The following is an 18,854-nucleotide window of genomic DNA, read 5'->3' as shown; positions in this document are numbered from 1 at the left end:
GGCAGAAGCTAAAGGGAATAGCACTAAAGGGAATAGGAAGGTCTAACAGCCTGCAATAAAAGAATTGGAGGTGCTCAGGAAGATGGGAGTGGGTCACACAGAGCAGATCCTTACTGCACTACAGGGCTGCTCTGAGCTACACCTCCAATGGGACTGTGCCAAACTACCACAGTAACTGCAAGGATAAATGGGTAGTTTTCTGCTTAGCCCCCAACAATGTATTTATTGCTCACAAAAGCAGAGGAAAACACCTGTGCTGGTGTTTTCTCCAATAGGGAAGGCAGCTTTGACCTACTCGTATTTCCAAAATGTTGTTAAGCCTGGAGAATAACTACGGACAGCAAAGTTTAAAGGTTTATTCCCAGCTAACGTTTACTTTCCTTCTAGATTCTATTGAGGTGCCTGAGAAGTATTTGATTAATGGCTTTCACTATCTCTATTAAAAGAAACATTATTAAAGTATAATTAAAGAGAGGGAGCGTACAGCTTAATTACAGAGCTCATCATTTACTGTTCTGCAAAATTCTGGAGAAGCATTTAATGAAGTCTGAACTACTCTAAATATTTTCATGTGTCAGAGACTGTCTCAGGCTCCCAGTACATGTCAAACATTTTGTATGTTGTTCTGACTGGTTATTCAGACCAGAAGAGACAGCCCATTTCCAAATGAAGTTATTTCAGTAAGCTGGATATCTGACAACTCCAATGCCTCGCCGTGGCATGAATGCTCATCACTGGAGGTACATGGAGTGAGAGCTGAAGCCAGGAACTGAACTGTAAATTCAGCCCCACAAATCCTGCTGCATGACTGTGAAATCTACAGCTAGTTGCCAATTTTCATTCCTGACTTGACATTCAACTGACAGCAAGTGGATGCCAAAGGGTTTAAGACAATTTTCCACTCTGTCTGTTCAGGATGTATTTAAGACTGATGTGAGAAGTGCTGAATACTTGCTCCCAATAAGACAAAGGGCAGGTAAAAACTGTATTTCAGAGGGTAAAGAAAAGTAGACAGTTTTCCTGACTCATTAAAGCTGCTTAAAACAAGAGATGCTGGATGAAGAGGCAGAATCCTTGGGCATTTCACTGTTGTCACCACAGCAGTTGTGGCAGGTACTGATGGATATTAGCAACTGCTGCACACAGCAAGGGGTGCCTGATGAAGTGCTTTGGCTGGGGGATTGACAGAGAAAAATTCCAGTGAAAAGAAAATGTTGAGGAAGAGAGTAACAGGAGTAGATGATAAAAATATTGCTCTATCCTGGAGAAGACAAGGGACATCTTGCAGGCATTACAAGTTTCTTGTGTGAGCAATATTGGCAATATCTTGTTACCAGGGACTAGTGCTGACATCTGTGCTTTGAATGGGCTCTGCACGAGTAAGGACATGGTTTAGGTACAAGCACCCCCCACAGATTCAACAAGAGCTGCCTCATGATGACAGGTGAACAGCTCTGGTTAGGTTTTCCTAAAAATAGTGAAAAACAGCTCTGAGGGCTCACAGTGCCAAGTTTGACTCTCCTGGCTTTATCTGCTGCACCACACCACTTCAGACCCATTTTTCCCAGCCCATCTTATCATCCCCCATTATCCTCTGGATCACTGATAATCACACAGGGCCTCAACCTCATCCATGCCCTTTTCCAATGCTGTTTTATAATCGAGAACTTCAAAATGAACTATTTATATACTGATGAGCTTTCTCATATGGCCCTGAGCTTCATTATTTATGGTTATTTAGGAAGTCTGCTCATCTCTGGAGATCCTTTGATGCTGCTTTGAGCACTTGGATGCTCATTTAGCTCTCAGGAGTCCGTGCTGAGCTTGGCCTGTGTCCTTGCCACACACAGTCACATACAATGCCATGACATTAATTTCTATCTCTCCTGGCAAATAGTTTTCCCACCAATTCATTTTCTGTTAAGAATGGGTACAAGTCAAAGGGAGTTTGTTCTCAAATTGCATAATGCTCAGAGCACGATGGCTGGGGTACTGGGCACAGTGAAAAGTGCATCATTAACACCCCTTGGAAGTTTTTGTTGTGTTTTTTTTTCTTCTTTAAACTGCCTAGTTGGAATTGCACACCCACTCTGCTCACCATTTGTCAAGGTGTTTATGTATCAGAAAAAGAGCAGCTTTTATCATTTATCACAGCAGGGGCCAGGTTTGGCTGCAGCTCCTGTGTGGAAGGGGACCGGGTGACCTGGAGCAGAGCCTGCACGGTCACTGCTGCTGAGTGATGTCCCTTCCTCCCCCTCTGCAACACCCCAGAAGACTTTGACCTTGGTGTTTAAAACATCAAGATTGCACCAGATTTTTAGTTCTAAATATCTGTGGTGTTAAAGCATTTGGTGTTCAACAGTGGGAGCCTTGTTCTTCACAATTTGTGCTGCTCTTGAGAGGAAAGCAAGTCAAGCTCAGGACCAGGACATCAAAGAAGTCACAGTTCACTATAAATTCCTGAGTCAATTCTCTCAACCTTCAGATCTGATTGTGCTTTTCATCTCCAGCCTGTTCTACGTGCTGCAAGATCAAGCCCTGGATTTTGAGTTGGATCTGTCACGCTCCTTCCAGAGCACAGAGCACAGCTGGCCATGAATGATGGCCCACAGGCTGGTCAATAAACTTGTTTAAATTGTTTCACACTGGAGGAAAATGTTCACAGATGAATAAAAATATGTGTGTCAATGCTGAGCTCATTCAACATTTCTGCTTTTGAGCATGTTCTTATAGTAAAACTGTGGGTAAAAAATCTCCTTCCCAGCTTTGTTTTTTTCAATGCCCTATGATTTTTTTCCCCTCTCTTTTTTGGTGTGGGTGTGTTGCATCTTTCAGTCTCTGTTTCATTGGCCCAGTGGGCTCCTGCTTCACAGTAGGCACTGTGCTGTGGCTTGGGAATGACTCAGGGGCTGGAGGAGCTTTGTAAATGATTGATGAGCTTCAAGCCAAGAGCTCTGCTGGTGAACACCCAACTTTATCCCTCAGGTGTTTCCCCCCTGGTTTGGGTCATTCTCAAAACACAAATGGTGGAGCAGTAAGAATATTGTCAATTTAACAAATCCTAGTAAACCTTTCTAAGACACCTTGGTTCCTAGGGCAAGATGAGGTGGCTCTAGAATTGTATTTTGCAAAACTTACGACTGTTTATCCAATTTTCTATATTCAGTTCACATTTCATGGCATACAGGGGTGTGTGTGACACTTGTGAGCAGTGAAAGCTGCATCAGTTTAGTGGGGGAACATGAGCAGAATTTCAAGCAGACACTTGAACTGCAACTGATGCACTTTTGGGTTCCTCTGCTGTCCTAATGATGGATATTTCTTGAATCAGGACCAAAATGAGCACATTTTTGGAAAAGTTAAGTGTATTAAACTGCCTTGGAGATGAAAATGATAAAGTGATGTGGGATTTTTTTTTTTAATCTGATTAATCCCTTACAGATGTGACTAGACAGAACAGGTATGTTGCAAAATCTTGTTCTATAACAAATGGTACTAAATTAAAAACAAAATTATTTGTGTCTAACTCTTGAAGGAAATTCTGAGCTTCAGATACAGAGGGTTTGTAATTACACCTAGGCAATATCCCCACTCCCACAAATAGTAAATTAGCTGAGATAAACACATTCAGAAGCTGTTAAGCTGCTTTGGTTTGGATTTAGTGAGTAGCTGTCACTGGAAAAAAAAGCAGGCAAATAATTGAAATTTCTGACTTTAAACAGAAAGAAAATATTACATTTTGTATGGGCATTTCCACTTCAAAAAATGTAGGTAGATTTAGTTCTGCAATTAGTAAATCACGTAACATGCAGTTTTATGGTGTTGAGATGAGGCTAAAATGAGTTCCTGGCTTGTCCTTCACTCAGCCCAGCAATCCCTGACCAAGTTTATGACAGCTTGCCTGGTTTTAAACTGAGACATGCTACAAAATAGATATCTATTTAAACTTAGGTCACTGATGCAGAGATATTCATTGCCCTCTGATGCTTGGAAAGCTGTGTTGAGAGCCCTGGTGGTCCAGGAGCCTCAGCTGGGTGCTGGGATCAGGATGAATTGGGGAGAAATGCCTGTCTGCCTCTCTGCTGGCCCTGCAGGTAACCCAGCACTTCACACTAAGAGGTTATGGGCAGCTGGCAAGATGAAAACCCCAAAATGAGCACTAAATCCTGTGAGATTAACATATGAAATCCCTTAATGGAAATGTAGGCGTTACGTATAATTACAGATCCACTGAGTCAGTCAAGTACAGGGGGCAGTTCCAGAAACTGGGGAAGGAAAGTCACAGTATTTTCTCCAAAGAAACTTGAATCAAGCCAGAGAGCAGTAACAATTATTAAATTGTCAGACTATTCAGGCAGTAAGGAGGGCAGATGGAGACTCAAGGGCAGAGTTTCTAGCACTGGCCCATCTTTCACAAGAATCAGATGAATTTTACACCTCCCTCCTGCATTGCCTTTCCAGAAGAGTGAGCAGAAGCCTTGGGACAGGCATGGGACAAGCACTGTTCTAAAGTCTGGAAGGAAACTAGACAGGGGCTTTTCAGCTAAAGCTCCTGCCAGAACCAATTAGGAGGTGACAGCTGGATTGCAGCAGCTTTACAGGGGCAGGAGACAGCACAGAGTGACCTGATCTCACCTGGCAGGGACAGCATGGACACGGCTGCAGCCCTGCAAGGACACTGCAGCCAGTGTCACTCTCCAGCCCTGCAAGGACCTAGCAGCAGCTGTGCTCACCCAAAGCATCCCTCAGCCCCTGGATCAGTGCTGCTCCCCTGTTCCTAAGTCACAGTGAAACATGGGTACAGCAGGATTTTCTCAGGACAGCACAGATGTGCCCCAAAAGCAACAGGGCAAGGCTGGAGGGAATCTGCAGGTGCTGCCCTCCTGCTTCCCCCCAGCTCCTGGCTGGGATGAGAGATCTCAGCCACCCTCATGTCCCAGAGCAGTGTCCTGGACACCCAGCTCCCTGCAGGCACCACCTCAGCTCAGCCCTGGTGTCAGGGACCTTCTGCTGCTGGAGAAAAGCCACAGCTGCAGAACCACCCAGGCTGATCTTAAGGAGAGTTTTTGCTCATTTTGATTCCCAGGCTCATTGCTGAGTGCACTCACCTTGGCATAGCTGCAACACAGAAAATTCAAGGAACCCCTTTGGGGTCAGCACTGCCCCTGAGGGCAGAAAGAGCCTCCCACTGCCCCAAAAGGCCAATTCCTGTTTGCTGGCACAGCTTTACCACGAGGCTGCTCCTTTACCCCAGATATCCTCCCACTGACCCCATAGCAGCCCCTAAACCGCACATTCTCTCATTTAAATCCCCACAGGGAAAGTGTGGCTCCCATATTTCTCATATTTCCATCGCTGTGCCAGCATCCACCAGGCACCAAAGCCACAGCACAGCCAGGAAGCTCAAGTGCTTTTCACTCCATTCTCATGAACAAAGCACCATCAACCAAGGCCTGTCCACTGGCCAAGGACAGGGCTGAAGGCTCATCTCTAATTACACCTTGTCCTCCCTCCTGTGTTGAGGGGAGCTGAGGTTTGACTGCTCAAAGCTGGGTGTTTGACCAGCACACCCTGGCACAACTGGGGGAGCTGTGATAGCAGAAATAAGGGTTGTTATCTGAGCTCAGCAAGGAGGATCACAGAGCTCTTGATATCTGACATCTGCCAGACTCCTGGAACAACCAGGGCAGCATTTGCAGGACGTGCCCCAGGGCTGATCAGAGCTGCAAACAAAGCAGGGCCTGGGGTTTAGGCCACTGGAATTGTTTGCTCCCTCCTATACAACTCCATGCTGATTTTTCAGGCAAGTTTGCTTTTCTGTCTCTGAGTTTTCTCAGCCTACTTCTTAAATCGTGATTTGACCTCAACTTAGAAAGGCTTAAACTACATGAAAACATATACAAATATATATCTATTTCAGGAGGTAGATGCTTATGTCTCACCCAATCACCACAGCCCAGGAGCTGGGGCTTTACCAGGAAAAAAAAAAATAGAAAAAATATCATTTCATGGATCACAGCCTGATGCCAGAACTAGAGACAAGTAAAATAAAATAAAAGCAGCCGGTCTGTGGCAGCATCCAGTGTCCATCGGCAGTACTGCACCCTGCCCACTCCAGGCCTGGACCATTCCCAGGGATTAGCAGGACCTGGAAATGCCAGCGAGACAGGACAGCAAACAGCAGCACACCCTCAGCAGCAGAAGCTCCTCTGAGACCCTGTTGGGGTGCAGGGGTCACAAGGATGCTGAGGCTGCGCTGTCCCCCAGCTGCTGGATACAGGAGCAGGCTCTGGCTGTGTCTCCTCTCTCAGGGGGAAATCCTTCACAGAGACACAGCCCAAGCCTCAGAGGAGTTCAGTGAAAAGTGCAGCAAACGTGCCATGCTCAGAGCCCCAGCACTGATGCTAAATCTCAATGTTTGCACCTGGCACAGTAACCAAAAAAGCATTCCCCAAATCACAGAGATACAAAGCCAACTCACCCCAGCTGCATTTTTCTGTCCCCAGAATTCTTCCTCCAGGGTGTGCAGGAGAGGTGAGCCATGCCCTGTGGGAAGAGAGGGGACTGAGTACTCTCAGGCCAAGAAAGTCATCACCTTTTACCCCTTACATGAAGGAGACTGCACCCGGTGCCTGAGATTATTGATGGGAGGTGATGGATCCTGCCCGAGCAGGACCACTAAAATTGCATTTTTCTCAATTTTTCAGAGCTGCCCTTCTCCCAGAGGTGGGCAGGAGTAGAGGGCTTTGGGGTTCCTTCCCAAAACGAGCCTCTCCAGCAGGAGCAGAGCTCGCTCCCAGCTCCCGGCTGTCACCAGAGGGAGCCCAATGCTCGGGAACGGAGCATCCTGCGGGCTGGGGAAGGCTGCAGGTGACCTTCTGCAGCCTCTCCTGGCTCCTTCCTATGGGTCACCACCACAATCACACAAAATCCGAGCCCCCGCTGGCCTGGTGTAGCTGTGCAAAAGGATGTAGGGCATGTCTAGAAACGGAGGATGTGTTTATATCGGCTCCCAGGCAGTGGTGGCAGAGGTGACTCCCCAAAATCACCCTGCCAAAAAAAGGCATAACATTCCTTGGCAAGGCCAGAAGCGTCAGAGCTGGACCCTGCCACGATAGCAACACTCCTGTTCATTCACAATTAACTGAGCAATTTTAGCTTCAAAAGGTGAAGGGCATCCCTCTGCCCCAGCAGAAGCTCCGTTTTGACCTTATCCTTCAACTCCTGATGGAAGCTCTGCCAAAGCCCTGCTGTCTCCAGATTCCTGTCCTTCTTCTTGAAGCCATTGTCCCTCATTGCTCATAAGTGACAAAGCCAAAGAGGTGCCTTGAAGCACCACCTCATTTCAGGGTTTGGGACAAGCAGCTCTTCCTGTGACACCTGCATTTCTATAGGGGTAAATCTTATTCCTCCCCCATTCTTCCTTTCTCTGTTGGGGTAATCCTTCTCATCTACATTTCCTAAGCCTTCCCCGGTGTTTTTAGAGCTGCTTTATAGGACACCTACACCGCACAAAATTACTTCAGCTGCTCCTGTAAGAAGGTCCTAAACTACACTGTTTATTTCAGGGGAAAAAACACACAAACAGCCTACCCACAAAACCCCCACCAGCTCCCAAACAACAAACACCAACAGTCACACCTCTAAGCAAACTCCTTCTCTTTGCTCTGTAGTCCATGAAAACAGACAAATCCCTCCCCTGGGCTCCTATTTGAGCCCTTCAGCTGTGATAGAGAGGAGGGAACTGTTGGCTGATTCCCAACATCTGGCAGCCCTTTCACCCCAGGGCAGGTTCAGCTGTTCTTTAATCCATAGAGAACCCAATACACTCTGACATCCTCCTGCTGCTCCCTGCAAATGTCACCATCTACATCTTTTCAGTGCCCTGAAACACTCCTACAGCTCTCCCACGTGCCCCCTGAACTATCCTTCTCCCTGTCCCCATGGTTCAGAAGCCTTTCCACTACTCAGTTTTGGGCTCTGCCCCAAAATTAGAAAGGCATTGGAAAACTGAAGTGAAAAACCACCAAGAGGGTTGGGGGCTGGAGCATTTGCTTGGTGAGGGGAGGCAGAGGGAGGTGGGGTCACAGCCTGGGGAGAAGATTTCAGGGGGATATAACAGCAAAGACCTGTAAAAAAGCAGGTTCCTGAGCAGGTGCATTCAGACTCTTCATGGTGGTACATGGTTTGGAGATGAGACAGTTGAAAAAAAAAAAAAATATGTTGGAATTGGATACACAAGGAAAAAATTCTTTACCATAGTGAGAGACAGCCCAAGGAGATTGCACATCCACCTTTGTGGGCTCTCAGTGCTAAATTGGGCAAAGCCCCAAGCAAGCTGATAAGATCTCAGCACTAACCCTGCCATGAGCAGGGGTTGGACCAAAGTCCCTTCCAAGCTGATCCAGCCTGCTTCTCTTTGGGAAAAGAGGGTGAACCGGAATGATCACCAAGTCCGGAGCTTCCTCCCCAGCAGGGTTGTGGGAGCCCTTCAGTCAGCACCACCACCCTTGGATCATCCCATGGCAGCTTGAAAAGCCTTGTCAAACACTGTGAATGTCAAGGGAAAAAAGTAGGGCAAAGGATTCAACTGAGTTATGACAGTGACACGTGCCTGTGCTGGGGGAGGAGGAGGAAGCAGTTGAGCTCACAAGTTAAATGGGCCAAGAGCCTGGACACCATAAAGGATGGGCTGCATCACCAGCAGAGTGAAGCTGTGAGAGGGAAATAACATCCTTCCCTTTGCCATGGGCATGGCCTGGGCACAGGAGGGTGCTCAGCTGGGACCAGTGGCTTCCTTGCAGTGAGACTATGCACAGATTGCATTCTGATTGTATTTTAACTGCTGAGTGAAATGCAGGGAGAACCTGGCCCTCATTCCACTGCAAGGGGTGGCTCCCATCCCTGCCTCTGCCCCTTCTCCCCCAGGGACAGAAAGAGCTGTGAAGATGCTCATGTTATCTGAGAGAGATCTCAAATGTATCATGACTCACCTTTCAAAGCTGTCAAAAAAAAAAAAAACAATAACAAAAAAACAACTCCACAGAACAACCCAAACCAAACACAACTTGAAAGGTGTAGGAAGAAAATCAAGGAGAAACAGTGGCTGAAGGTTTGATTTCTGTTTTGGGGTGTGTTTCTGGGGAGGCAGCCAGACACAGAGGGGAGCTCAAGTTGGTCATCCTGTGGCCACTGCTGCCCTGTCCCAGGGATCCATCAGCCCCACTGGGAAGGTGAATCCAGATTTCCAAAACCAAGAGCGAGCACACCTGGCACCAGCAAAGCATCCTTTGCATCCCAGTTAACTGGATCCATGTGCCTGTTCAGCTGGAAGGATGGATCACAACAGAAGTGGTTTTTACTGCCTCTCTTGGCCTCTCCTGGGGACAACATTATGGGAAGTGTCCCAAAATGAGGGAAGCCATTCCTCAAACCAGATTACTCCCACTCTCCTCTTCCCTGGCACAGGTGGAGGAGATGGTAGTTGAGTCTGTGAAATATGGAGGTGTTTTATTTGCTATTTTCTCTGAAAAAACAAAGTACATGTTATTAAACAGTGAACCTCTGCAATTTCTGTTCTCCTGTGATCTGTCCTTGTTATCTCAGCCTCCAGATTTAAATGATTAGATATGGCAATACGCTATGACAATTTTGGAGTCACTGAGGGCACGTCAAGCTTAAAGATGCCCCATTGCCCTTCTCTCATTAAAATGTCGTTTTCCATCTTAAAAATGGGGTCTTTTTGCTCCTGTCCTTTGAACATGGAGCTGGTCCAGTGCCACACAACGTCACAGGATCATCACAGGGTTAACTAGGGTAGAAGGAATCGTGGAGGTCATCCTGCTCCAAGCTGGAGTTTTGATAAGGAAAGGCATTTTCCCAATGTGTTCTTCATGACCACTTGTGCCTCTTGCTCCCCTCAACCCTGCCCACGCTCTGGATGTCCTGTCAAGTTCAGTAACATCTGAATTTAAACCTGAGCAAGGGCCCAGGCTGTACAGCCACAGAGAGGGTTGGTCTCCTTCAAAGAAGAGGTGGCAGATTTTGCAAGAACCCTTGCTGGGATGGGAAAAACGTCAGGATCAAAGGCGGCTGGTCCAAGAGAAGCTCCAAACCAGCTCCAGCACAAAGCTCTGTCTGGGCAGCTCAGCCACTGGCTGGCTGCCTGGGAAGTTACCAAATGACAAAGGATCTGCCAGAATTGGGTTATGTGGATTACCAGAGGAGTAGCTGGTATTAGTTGTGCTGAGCACCTTGCTGAGGCCTCTCTTTTTAGGCATTGTGCCCTAGTTGAGTTCAAAGCTGGGATTGTGGCGGGAGAGGCAAACACTCAAGCTCTGTCCAAACAAGGTCCAGAGGTTTAGGTGCTCAGCATTTAGGTGCTTGCAAAAGATGTTGACCCCTGAGGCTGATGGTAAATCTCCCTTTGAAAGTTAAGTATTTAACATGAAGGAGCTGCTGTCCCATTGATCTGCTGCCAGAGTTTTAACAAGAGGATGCCACAAATATTTCCCTGTGAGAGTTTTGCACAGTGAAAGGGGAGAGACTGTAAAATTACTTTTCTTGTGTTTGCACAAAGAAGGGTTTGTCAGCCAGAGTGAAGAAGAGAGAGGGCAGCAGTGTGAAAAGCGAAGAAAGGAATGAAGCCTATGTGTATTAAAAATTGTAAATAAATGCAAACATGTGTGCCTAGAAAATCAAGGTCTGCATATGATTCAGAGAGAATTTATCCTAGAGAAGGGGAGAGTAAGCCCACAGCTCTTCTGCTCCAGGGAATGTATTTTTTTTTAAATTATTGACAATTTATACAATCTGTCTCTCTTCTAAATATAATTTTATTAGCATGAGAAGCCACTTGGCAGCAGGAAACTAATGCTTGTGAGTTCACAGTTTTCAAGACAAAGCGTTCTCTAAGAGAAAAGAAGGAAAAATACTGATTTGGGAAGAAGAGCCTTGCAGCTTCTGCCTAAAACCAGCCTCCACCTGCCATCTTCTGGGTGCAGGCTTAAATGGAGCAATGTTCCCTACCCTCAGCTTGCTTGTCTCTGCTTTCCAAAGGAGATGAGGCATATGCAGTCACGCTGCTCATCAGCTCTCCCATCACCCTCCCACAATAACCCCTGCGAGAAGGAACACGGCTCTGGAGGCTGGAACCGAGGCTCCTGCTCTCACCCACCCCCTGGGATGGGCAGGAGCCCACGAGCAGGTTTTGGCTGCCCAGCATGTGCCAATGTGCCAGGCAGGATGGGACAGAGGAGCTGTGGCTGGTGGGGGCATGAGGACACAGGGGAGCCGTGGGAATCGCCTCTATTCCCGGGAGGAGGGTGATGCAACAGCACAGGAGAGCAAAGCCACGCATCAGGCTCCAGCACGGCTGGATCAAAGCGCTTTTCTGGGTCTTACGGAAAAAAAGAATCCAGCCAAGGAATCGTGCTGAGTTTTATTTTATTGAGCAGAGACAGCAGAGGAGGACAGGCTGATCCCGTGTCCGCACCGATGGCAGCTCAGCTCCTGCGGCTCGGTCCAGGGAGGACTCAGCATTTCCCCAGGTGCTTCAACCTTATTTTCCCTCCACTTCTCCTGTAAAAGGAGGGAGAGAGACTTAGAGCAAGCAGCAGATGACAGATGCAGCAGTGTGGGACAGGGCTCATCCATGCCAACAGGCCTGACTCATGGCAGTGGATGTCCCTGGTACCTCACAGGGAACACCAGGCCATTTCCTCCTCTCCTCGCTCTTCTGTCACCTGCCCTAGGACAAGGCAGCCCTGGCTGCACACTAAATGTAACGATTGCTAAGGCAAAAACATTCTGCAAGCACATTCCATCCATCAGGGATGGCTCCTATTGCATCTCCCTTAAAAGGTGACAGAGCTGAGGAAAAGGAGAGACATCCTGTTCTTCCTCTGAGATCTTGTGTCTTGTTCCACAAAGTTCATTCAGACTTTTCAGGAATAACTTGGCATGGCTCAGCTCCCACATTCCTCCAGGCACTTCTCAGTACCCAGGAGTGTGGGCAGTGAGAGCTGCAGCCTGTGGCACACAGTGGGAATTGTGCATCAATTTAGTGCTTGTGGAAGGTACAGGCAGGATGCACTTGCTTCCCAGGCCCTGAGCTGCCTCTCAGCATGGCAACCAGCAGCCTGCAACGCCCAGAAATGAATTAAAATTAACTCATAGTCACACAGCTCTGCTCCAAGGAGGAAACATTCCGCTTGGCACGGTTCAGAGGCTGGTCCATACACGAGGAGCAGCCTGGATAGACAGCTTCCCCTTCATGAAGAACATCATTAGATCCATGGAAATGAAGGCAAACCCTGCTGTTTCACCCCCCCAGTGTCACTTACAGCACTGCCTTGCAGAAGGCACACTTGTTCCCATACGTGACTCCATCCGTGCCGCAGTGAGGGTTGGACTCCCTCGTGCAGTACACACTTCTGTTTATGAACTCTCTACAAATCTGCACAGGGAATAACAAAAAACAAAACCCTTCAGGACCCCCACACTCTTTGTTTCACTTTCTAAATTGGACCCGAGGTCATTCATGTAATGTTTTTTCTGACAAGTGCTGACACAGCCTATTTTCTGACAGAAAAAGCCCTCTCAGAAATGAGCAGAAGCGGCATTTCAGGGGAATTTTGGCCCCATCTTTGAGGAGGGAAATTGTAGTCACCTGGGAGAAGTCTTGATCTCCCAACAACAGGAGTGGATTAGCCTAGGCATGCAGGAGAAGAGTCAGCACTGATGCTCTGTCAGGTACTCGGAGCCGAGCTACCTCCCTGCCGCATGACTTCAGGTGTCTTGCGAAACCCTGCGCTCAGTTTGGTGCTTGCAGAGCTCCTGCTTTCCCAGGGGAAGGAGGGGAAAACCATAGGGAAATTCCCTGAGGAATTAAAAATCATGCCAGCAATTAAAAAATATGTACTGGAAGCGTACAGGTATTTTGTCTCTCTACAAGTCCCAGGGATGGTCTAAATTCAGGCGACTACAACACTTAATAATCCATTTGCTTCATGAGAAGATTGGATAGTGAAGCCAAGTCAAAAGTGGCGCAGCACATAAACATTTGCTAAATCGACCATTTATTTCCCTGCTCTACCTGCTCACGTGGCCACACAGCATCCCCCAGGTAGCAGTGAATTCCCCAGCACTGGGAATCCTTGGAAGGACCCACCTGCTCCCAGCAGACATTAAAAACTGTTTACCCAGCACCAAGATTTTGGTTATAAAAACATTCCTCCAAAGGGAAACGCCATGACTGGATGTGGCACTCAGTGCTATGGTTTAGTTGACAAAGTGGTGATCAGTCAGAGGTTGGATTCGATGATCTTGGAGGTCTTTTCCAACAGTAATGATTCCATGGTTCTATTAAATGCAGATTCAGCAAGCAGAAACAGCAGCACTAACCTCTTCAATCTCTTGACCTGCTACATCTGGAACTGAAAGGAAAAAACAAACAAGCAAACAAACAAAATAAATAAAAAACAAATAAAAACCAGACAGATTTTACATGTCAGCATTACTTTCTGATAAAGTCTGAGCTGAATTCTCAAACCTTTTATGCAAACCGCAGTGAAACATACTCCAGGTTTTTCCTACTCCGTCATCACTCACGGGGGAAGAGGGGGAAGGAAATACATTATCTGAATTGCTTCTCAGTATTTTCCTATTTTGAAAAATGCTATGTAAAATACCATGTAATCATTCATTCAGCTGCTAGCTACACCTCAGACACATAACCCAATCTCCTGGAAGGCAGCCACTCCCGGGGAAGCAAGCTGCCGTATCGGATGTGGAACCGTGCTCCCAGAGATTTTAAACCCATGCTGGTTTTTAAGGCTTTTAGGCTCCTGCACCTCTGAACAAAGCACTTGGCTGGTGCTGCTGGCAGGAGGGGACCGTGGAGAGGGAGGGCCCATGGTTGGGTTCAAGCCATGCTCAGCACAGCCCAGGCACCCTCCCAGGACAGGCTCAGCCCAGCTGAGATACAAGGAGACGTCATGGGGTGACAGAGAGCAGAACAGGCAGTGCCAGCACAAAAATCCCCTCTGTATCACAGGCTCTGGGCATGGAGCTAATCAGTCCATGCTCTTTCTGTTTTCTCCCAGCAAAGCTGGCGGGCAGGTGTGCAGGTTGAGTCAGAGCTGTGAAACGGGGCGACCCTCTCGTGTCCCTAAGGGGGAACCACTCCAGGGTGGGTTGAATGCAGATCTGCAGAATCTGGGTCACAGCAGAGTGGGACAAATGCCCAGCATTGGTGAGGCTGTACCTGCTGCTCAGCAGGGTCACTGCCAGCTGTGGCTCTGGAGAGGAGGTGGAAGGACCCAGTCCTACACTCATCCCTCCCCAGTGGAAATCCCACCCAACCCTCAGTCAGCTCAACCCTCACCCACCAACCCTTCCTACTTATTTTGCTGTTTCTGTTGTCCTTCGGTGTTTTTTTCCTGGTGCTGGCACATTTATCCTCTGCTCAGGTTTGGCTAGGCTGCCTTAATGCTGAAGGCACTGATAGGGCTATCTGCATATTATTTACAAAACAGCTCATTAAATAGTTTTTATAAATATTACATGCAGCTACAGAAGAATTTGTGATGATGCCTCTTGACATCTGTTTATTTTACAGGAGATCACAGGGTTTGCTGCTATTCTGCCTGGCCTTGGAAGGAAACATCAGCCTTCTGATGGAACCCAGTCCCAATTAAGGCTCAATTAGAGACAGATGAATATTTCATAATGAATAATGTGTACAAAGCAATTCACCTCTTCTCCATGCACAGCTTGCCATTTTCTCAAGTGACTTCTTTATTCAAATTATTCACAGAAAAACAAGTATAAATAATTCTTGTTCCACATATTCTTCAATAACTGTTGCCACACACCTTGCAGAGTTAGGTCAGCTGGACTCAAGCAAGTGATAACACTGACATGATTTATGGTTCAAAAATCATCACTCAGCTTCCCCACATCATCACAGAGATGTGTAAATCTCCAGATAAATAGTTGCTGGATCCTTTTAATTTGCCCTCTTTGTTCTGGCTCCTTGAGGACATTTGAATTTAATTTTCAAGCTTTTCTCTGCAACATCAACGAAAGCTGAAACTTTCATCTAATTACGTCTCCACATCTCCAAGGAAAACACCAAATACCAAGATGCTTAGGATCAAAACAAGAGCAGATGACCTGGAGGTGAGCGAGTTTCTTCTCTAAATGGTTCAGCAAAACTCTCCAGTGAACATTTGTACCAAAAATTCATAATTACACTCTGCTTTGGTATATTTGCTGAAGAAATGCTCAGAATTTGCTCGCTCTGTCTCCCAGTGACACCTCCACTACTTTATCCACTGCAGAGGCACACAAGGAGTGGAAATTTGTCACATGAGTGAGCAAATCCTGCAGATATTTTCTACTTGCTCAGCTTCATCTTCAAGCCTGTCAGCTGGTGATCAAGAATCTCCAAAATTTGTTGTCAGGAGAGATTTTGGTGTTTGTTTTTTGTTTCTAGGCTAGGGGAAAGATCACTTACCCGAGAAGAAAGAGAGCAGCAGCAGGCTGAGAAGCACTAAGGCACCTGTAGCCCTCATGCTGCAGGGAGCTCTTTAGTCCAAGCCAGATCGGAGCAGGAGGTGTTGTCTCAGTCCCTGAGCTCACAGTGTGCACACAAGAGCTGCCTTTCTGTGTATTTATGTGCCTGTCATAGCTGTCCTCATTCCCCACCTTAATTGTGAGAACTTCTCCACTTGGTTTCTAAAGCCATTATTGGTCCTGGCCGGTTTATGGTGCTTTAAGGAATGCTGTCCTGTCCACATCAAACCTAGAAAGGGATAATTATATGAGTGATAGACGTGCTTGTAACATAATTATTTTATTTTTTTTTTCTAAATAGTCACAGGATTCTCACAAGGGTGAATTTTCAAAGCGGTGATTCACTGGGGAAGCTGGTAATTTTCATTCTCTGGGCCCTCTCTGAATGCCAGCACCGAGGCTCTGAGTGCAGCGTGATGACACTCACTAGACATTACGAAATAAATCACAGCATGAGAATGTGTTGTCTGTGAAACCAATTATACCTTGTTCCCTGGCTATTTTTGAGGATGGTTCTAAATTTGTGGAGTTGGGGTGGAGAAGCGCTGGGCTGTGACATGCTCTCCTCGCTGTGTGCACAGTCCCAGATAGGACTGCTGACTCTCCTCCCTGAACTATTTAAACTCTAGCTGTCAATTTTTTTCCAGTTTTTCACATTCACAAACATATGTTAGGGCTCTGCTCCCACCTCAAGTGGCAGTGATGGGAATTTGATGGGGAATTGGCAGATCCAAGCTCTATTTCCAGCTGAGGCTGTGCAAGGATTTGTGTTCAGGCAGACCATTTGCCAAACACCTCTCCAGATAAGAATAAGCCTAAATTTTAGTATGTTTTCATAAGGAGACGAGGCTTAGGAGAGGAATGTGTGTAGATATATCTGGGTTTTAGTTCCCCCAGTGAATTTTGAATACACAACTAGTTACAGCCAAATTTTACACTGGAGTGAAAAAAAAAAATAAAAAAAAAAAAAAATCACACTTTAATACATTTCTCTAGCAAGAGAGGAAAGATGCTACCAGCATCCCCAGCCAGCAAGAGAGTTCCTGCAGGAGAGCAATGCTATGGGTTGTCCTACATCTGGGGAAGCATTTCAGTTTGCAGCTTGCCAGACATCTTAAAATCCAGAGAGTGGCAGAGAAACTGTGACTGACAGGCGAATCCTCAGCTGTCTATTAAGGGTGATCTCACGACGCAGCCTCTCATGTAATTTAGTTATCAAACCCGTCAGCTGCAGCCAGCCACGCTCAGTTCTGCCACTCACAGCACTCCCTGTTTGCCTTTTCTGCTTTCAGACGTCACCGCTTGCGACCACAGCCTCGATACCTCAGTCCCTTACCTGCCCAAAAAAACGTTTCGGCTGCTGCAGCGCAACTGGGCTGGCTCCAGCCTCAGCAAACACACGGCAGGGACCACCCCCTTCCAGGCTGAGCAGAGGAAAAGGCTAAATTACCAACCTGGTGATTATTGTTATTGCCCATTTCCACTTCTTTGTGACACCAAGTCATGGCAAAGGTGGGGATTCCGTCCCTCTGACTATCAGGGGTAGGAGAAGGGCACCTGGACCTTGTTGTGCAGCCCAAGGGGTGGCTGGGAAGAGCCTTGCTGGTATCAAGCTGAGTCCTAACCTGTGCAGGCCACTTTTTAGACTTAAATGCTACAAACCTTTCCATCCTCTGAAGTCCTTGCTAGAGGCTTATGAGGCAGCTGGACACAGCCATATATTCACCATTTGCCCCCCATTTTGCTGCAGGCGAGCAGCTTCTCTTTGGGCTTTTCCAAAGCCTTCACAGCAGGTTTCCTGACTTCCTGGATGTATTTAAAAAATGACTGGATGTGGAACTCAGTGCCATAGTCTAGCTGTGGTATTAGGGCATTGGACTTGATGATCTTGGAGGTCTCTTCCAACCTAGCCATTCTGTTGTTGTTCCTCAGGTACAAACGGCCTCTGAAGAGGAGGCTCACCATAAAACCTTGCCATCAAAGACAATTTCCTGCTATGGCCAGAACTCCACTAGTCTGTGGCCACTGTGTAAACCTCTTGTCCAACCAGGAATTATAGCCAAACACATCCACTGGCTACTTTTACTGCTCCTTAACTATTTTCTCAGACACACAAGCAGGTGACTAGTGAGGACTCTCGTGACTCTCCAACTTGTCTTTTCTTAGGAGAAGGGACAAAGGTATGATGTGATTTATGTTATCTGTAGTAATACCAGAAAAAAAAACAAAAATAAGAATTTTCATTCTTCTTCCTACTCTCTGTACTGGTTCTAGGGAAGGACAAGCCTATTACATTCTGCTACAAACTTCTTGGTCAAGAAATTATCTGCTTCAGAAAACAAGACCAAAAGAAGTATCTTGAAAGTCACAGATTTTGTCCTAAATATCAGCCTTAGCAGCAGGTGTTCTTTTACATAACAAGAGAATAGGAGGTGGAGAAAGGACGAGGAAGGGAGTGTGTGAGCCATGGCACTTGGGACTTTTTTTGCTTGTGCTGTTTGCATACTAACTCCTTGACTCACCCAAAAAGATGGCACATCATCACATACAGTCATATATGTCATTTTTCCTGCAGTGCATGCTTCAGGCTCCCACAAAGATGTTATCTTCACGCCTTTTTTCCCCAGATAGAAAACACATTCAAGCTTCCGGCACATCTTCTGGCCCTTCTTTCACAGACTTAGAAAACCCAAGACCTTTTCCTGAAGGTTCCTCTGGCTCAAATACCACCAGTGCAGCCTTTCAGATCTCTTCTCCAAGAAGCTGAAAGCCTAAGCCCAGTCTAATTTCTCTTCAGGTTCTCATTAGGCTCATTACAGCCTTGCATAGCTTGCTGCAATTTTCTGCTGATAGGCACAGTCTCAATGGACACACCCTTCAAGGAAGCAGCAGTTCCTAATTTTCTCTTCCCTATGAGATACCTCCTCCCTTTGCCACAAGCCTCCTTTTTATAAGGCACCACCAGACCTGCCCCTTGCCCAGGTGTGACCAGGTAAAGCTGATCATGCCCCCTTTCACCAGGACCATCCCACCTGGCCAAGACCCCTAAAAGGAAGAGCTCCTCCAAGTTCCAGTGCTGTGACAAAGACAAATCCATTTACACTCTGCAAGCCTTCAAAATTAGATTCAAAGCTGTGTTACTTTACAGCATTTTCTGGTGGTTTGCTACAGAGTGACATTCTCTCGTGAGGGCTTGAGCTGGTGTTTTGCTCTTTATTGTGGTTTATTTCACCACTTCTCCTGCCTGGCAGAAAAGTACCCAAAAGCCTGAAGAC

General features: G+C 46.8%; 1 protein-coding gene across 1 annotated transcript; it reads right to left on the bottom strand.

The window, feature by feature from the left end:
• Positions 1–11,428: 11,428 nt before the first annotated feature.
• LOC102105304 (serine protease inhibitor Kazal-type 6-like) lies at positions 11,429–18,478 on the bottom strand. Its single transcript, XM_005523627.2, has 5 exons — positions 18,102–18,478; positions 15,521–15,808; positions 13,405–13,436; positions 12,345–12,457; positions 11,429–11,580 (listed from the first exon to the last, which is right to left on the bottom strand). Exons 2-5 carry the CDS (start codon positions 15,576–15,578, stop codon positions 11,535–11,537), a joined length of 249 nt encoding a protein of 82 aa, XP_005523684.1. The 5' UTR covers positions 15,579–15,808; positions 18,102–18,478; the 3' UTR covers positions 11,429–11,534.
• Positions 18,479–18,854: the final 376 nt, after the last annotated feature.

The sequence above is a fragment of the Pseudopodoces humilis genome, chromosome 17 (assembly GCF_049639895.1).
Source record: "Pseudopodoces humilis isolate 2021_Gansu_Grassland_sample_001 chromosome 17, ASM4963989v1, whole genome shotgun sequence".
NCBI lineage: Eukaryota > Metazoa > Chordata > Aves > Passeriformes > Paridae > Pseudopodoces > Pseudopodoces humilis.
Note: the sequence above shows the minus strand (reverse complement) of the source record. Positions and strands in the feature narration are given on the sequence as shown.

Excerpts from the sequence above, each read along its gene's own strand:
- LOC102105304 (XM_005523627.2), bottom strand. The coding sequence starts at position 15,578 with ATGAGGGCTACAGGTGCCTTAGTGCTTCTCAGCCTGCTGCTGCTCTCT. Across the intron at positions 12,458-13,404 it reads CAGGTCAAGAGATTGAAGAG|ATTTGTAGAGAGTTCATAAA; the intron begins GTTAGTGCTGCT and ends TTCCCTGTGCAG. Across the intron at positions 11,581-12,344 it reads GCCTTCTGCAAGGCAGTGCT|GAGAAGTGGAGGGAAAATAA; the intron begins GTAAGTGACACT and ends CTCCTTTTACAG.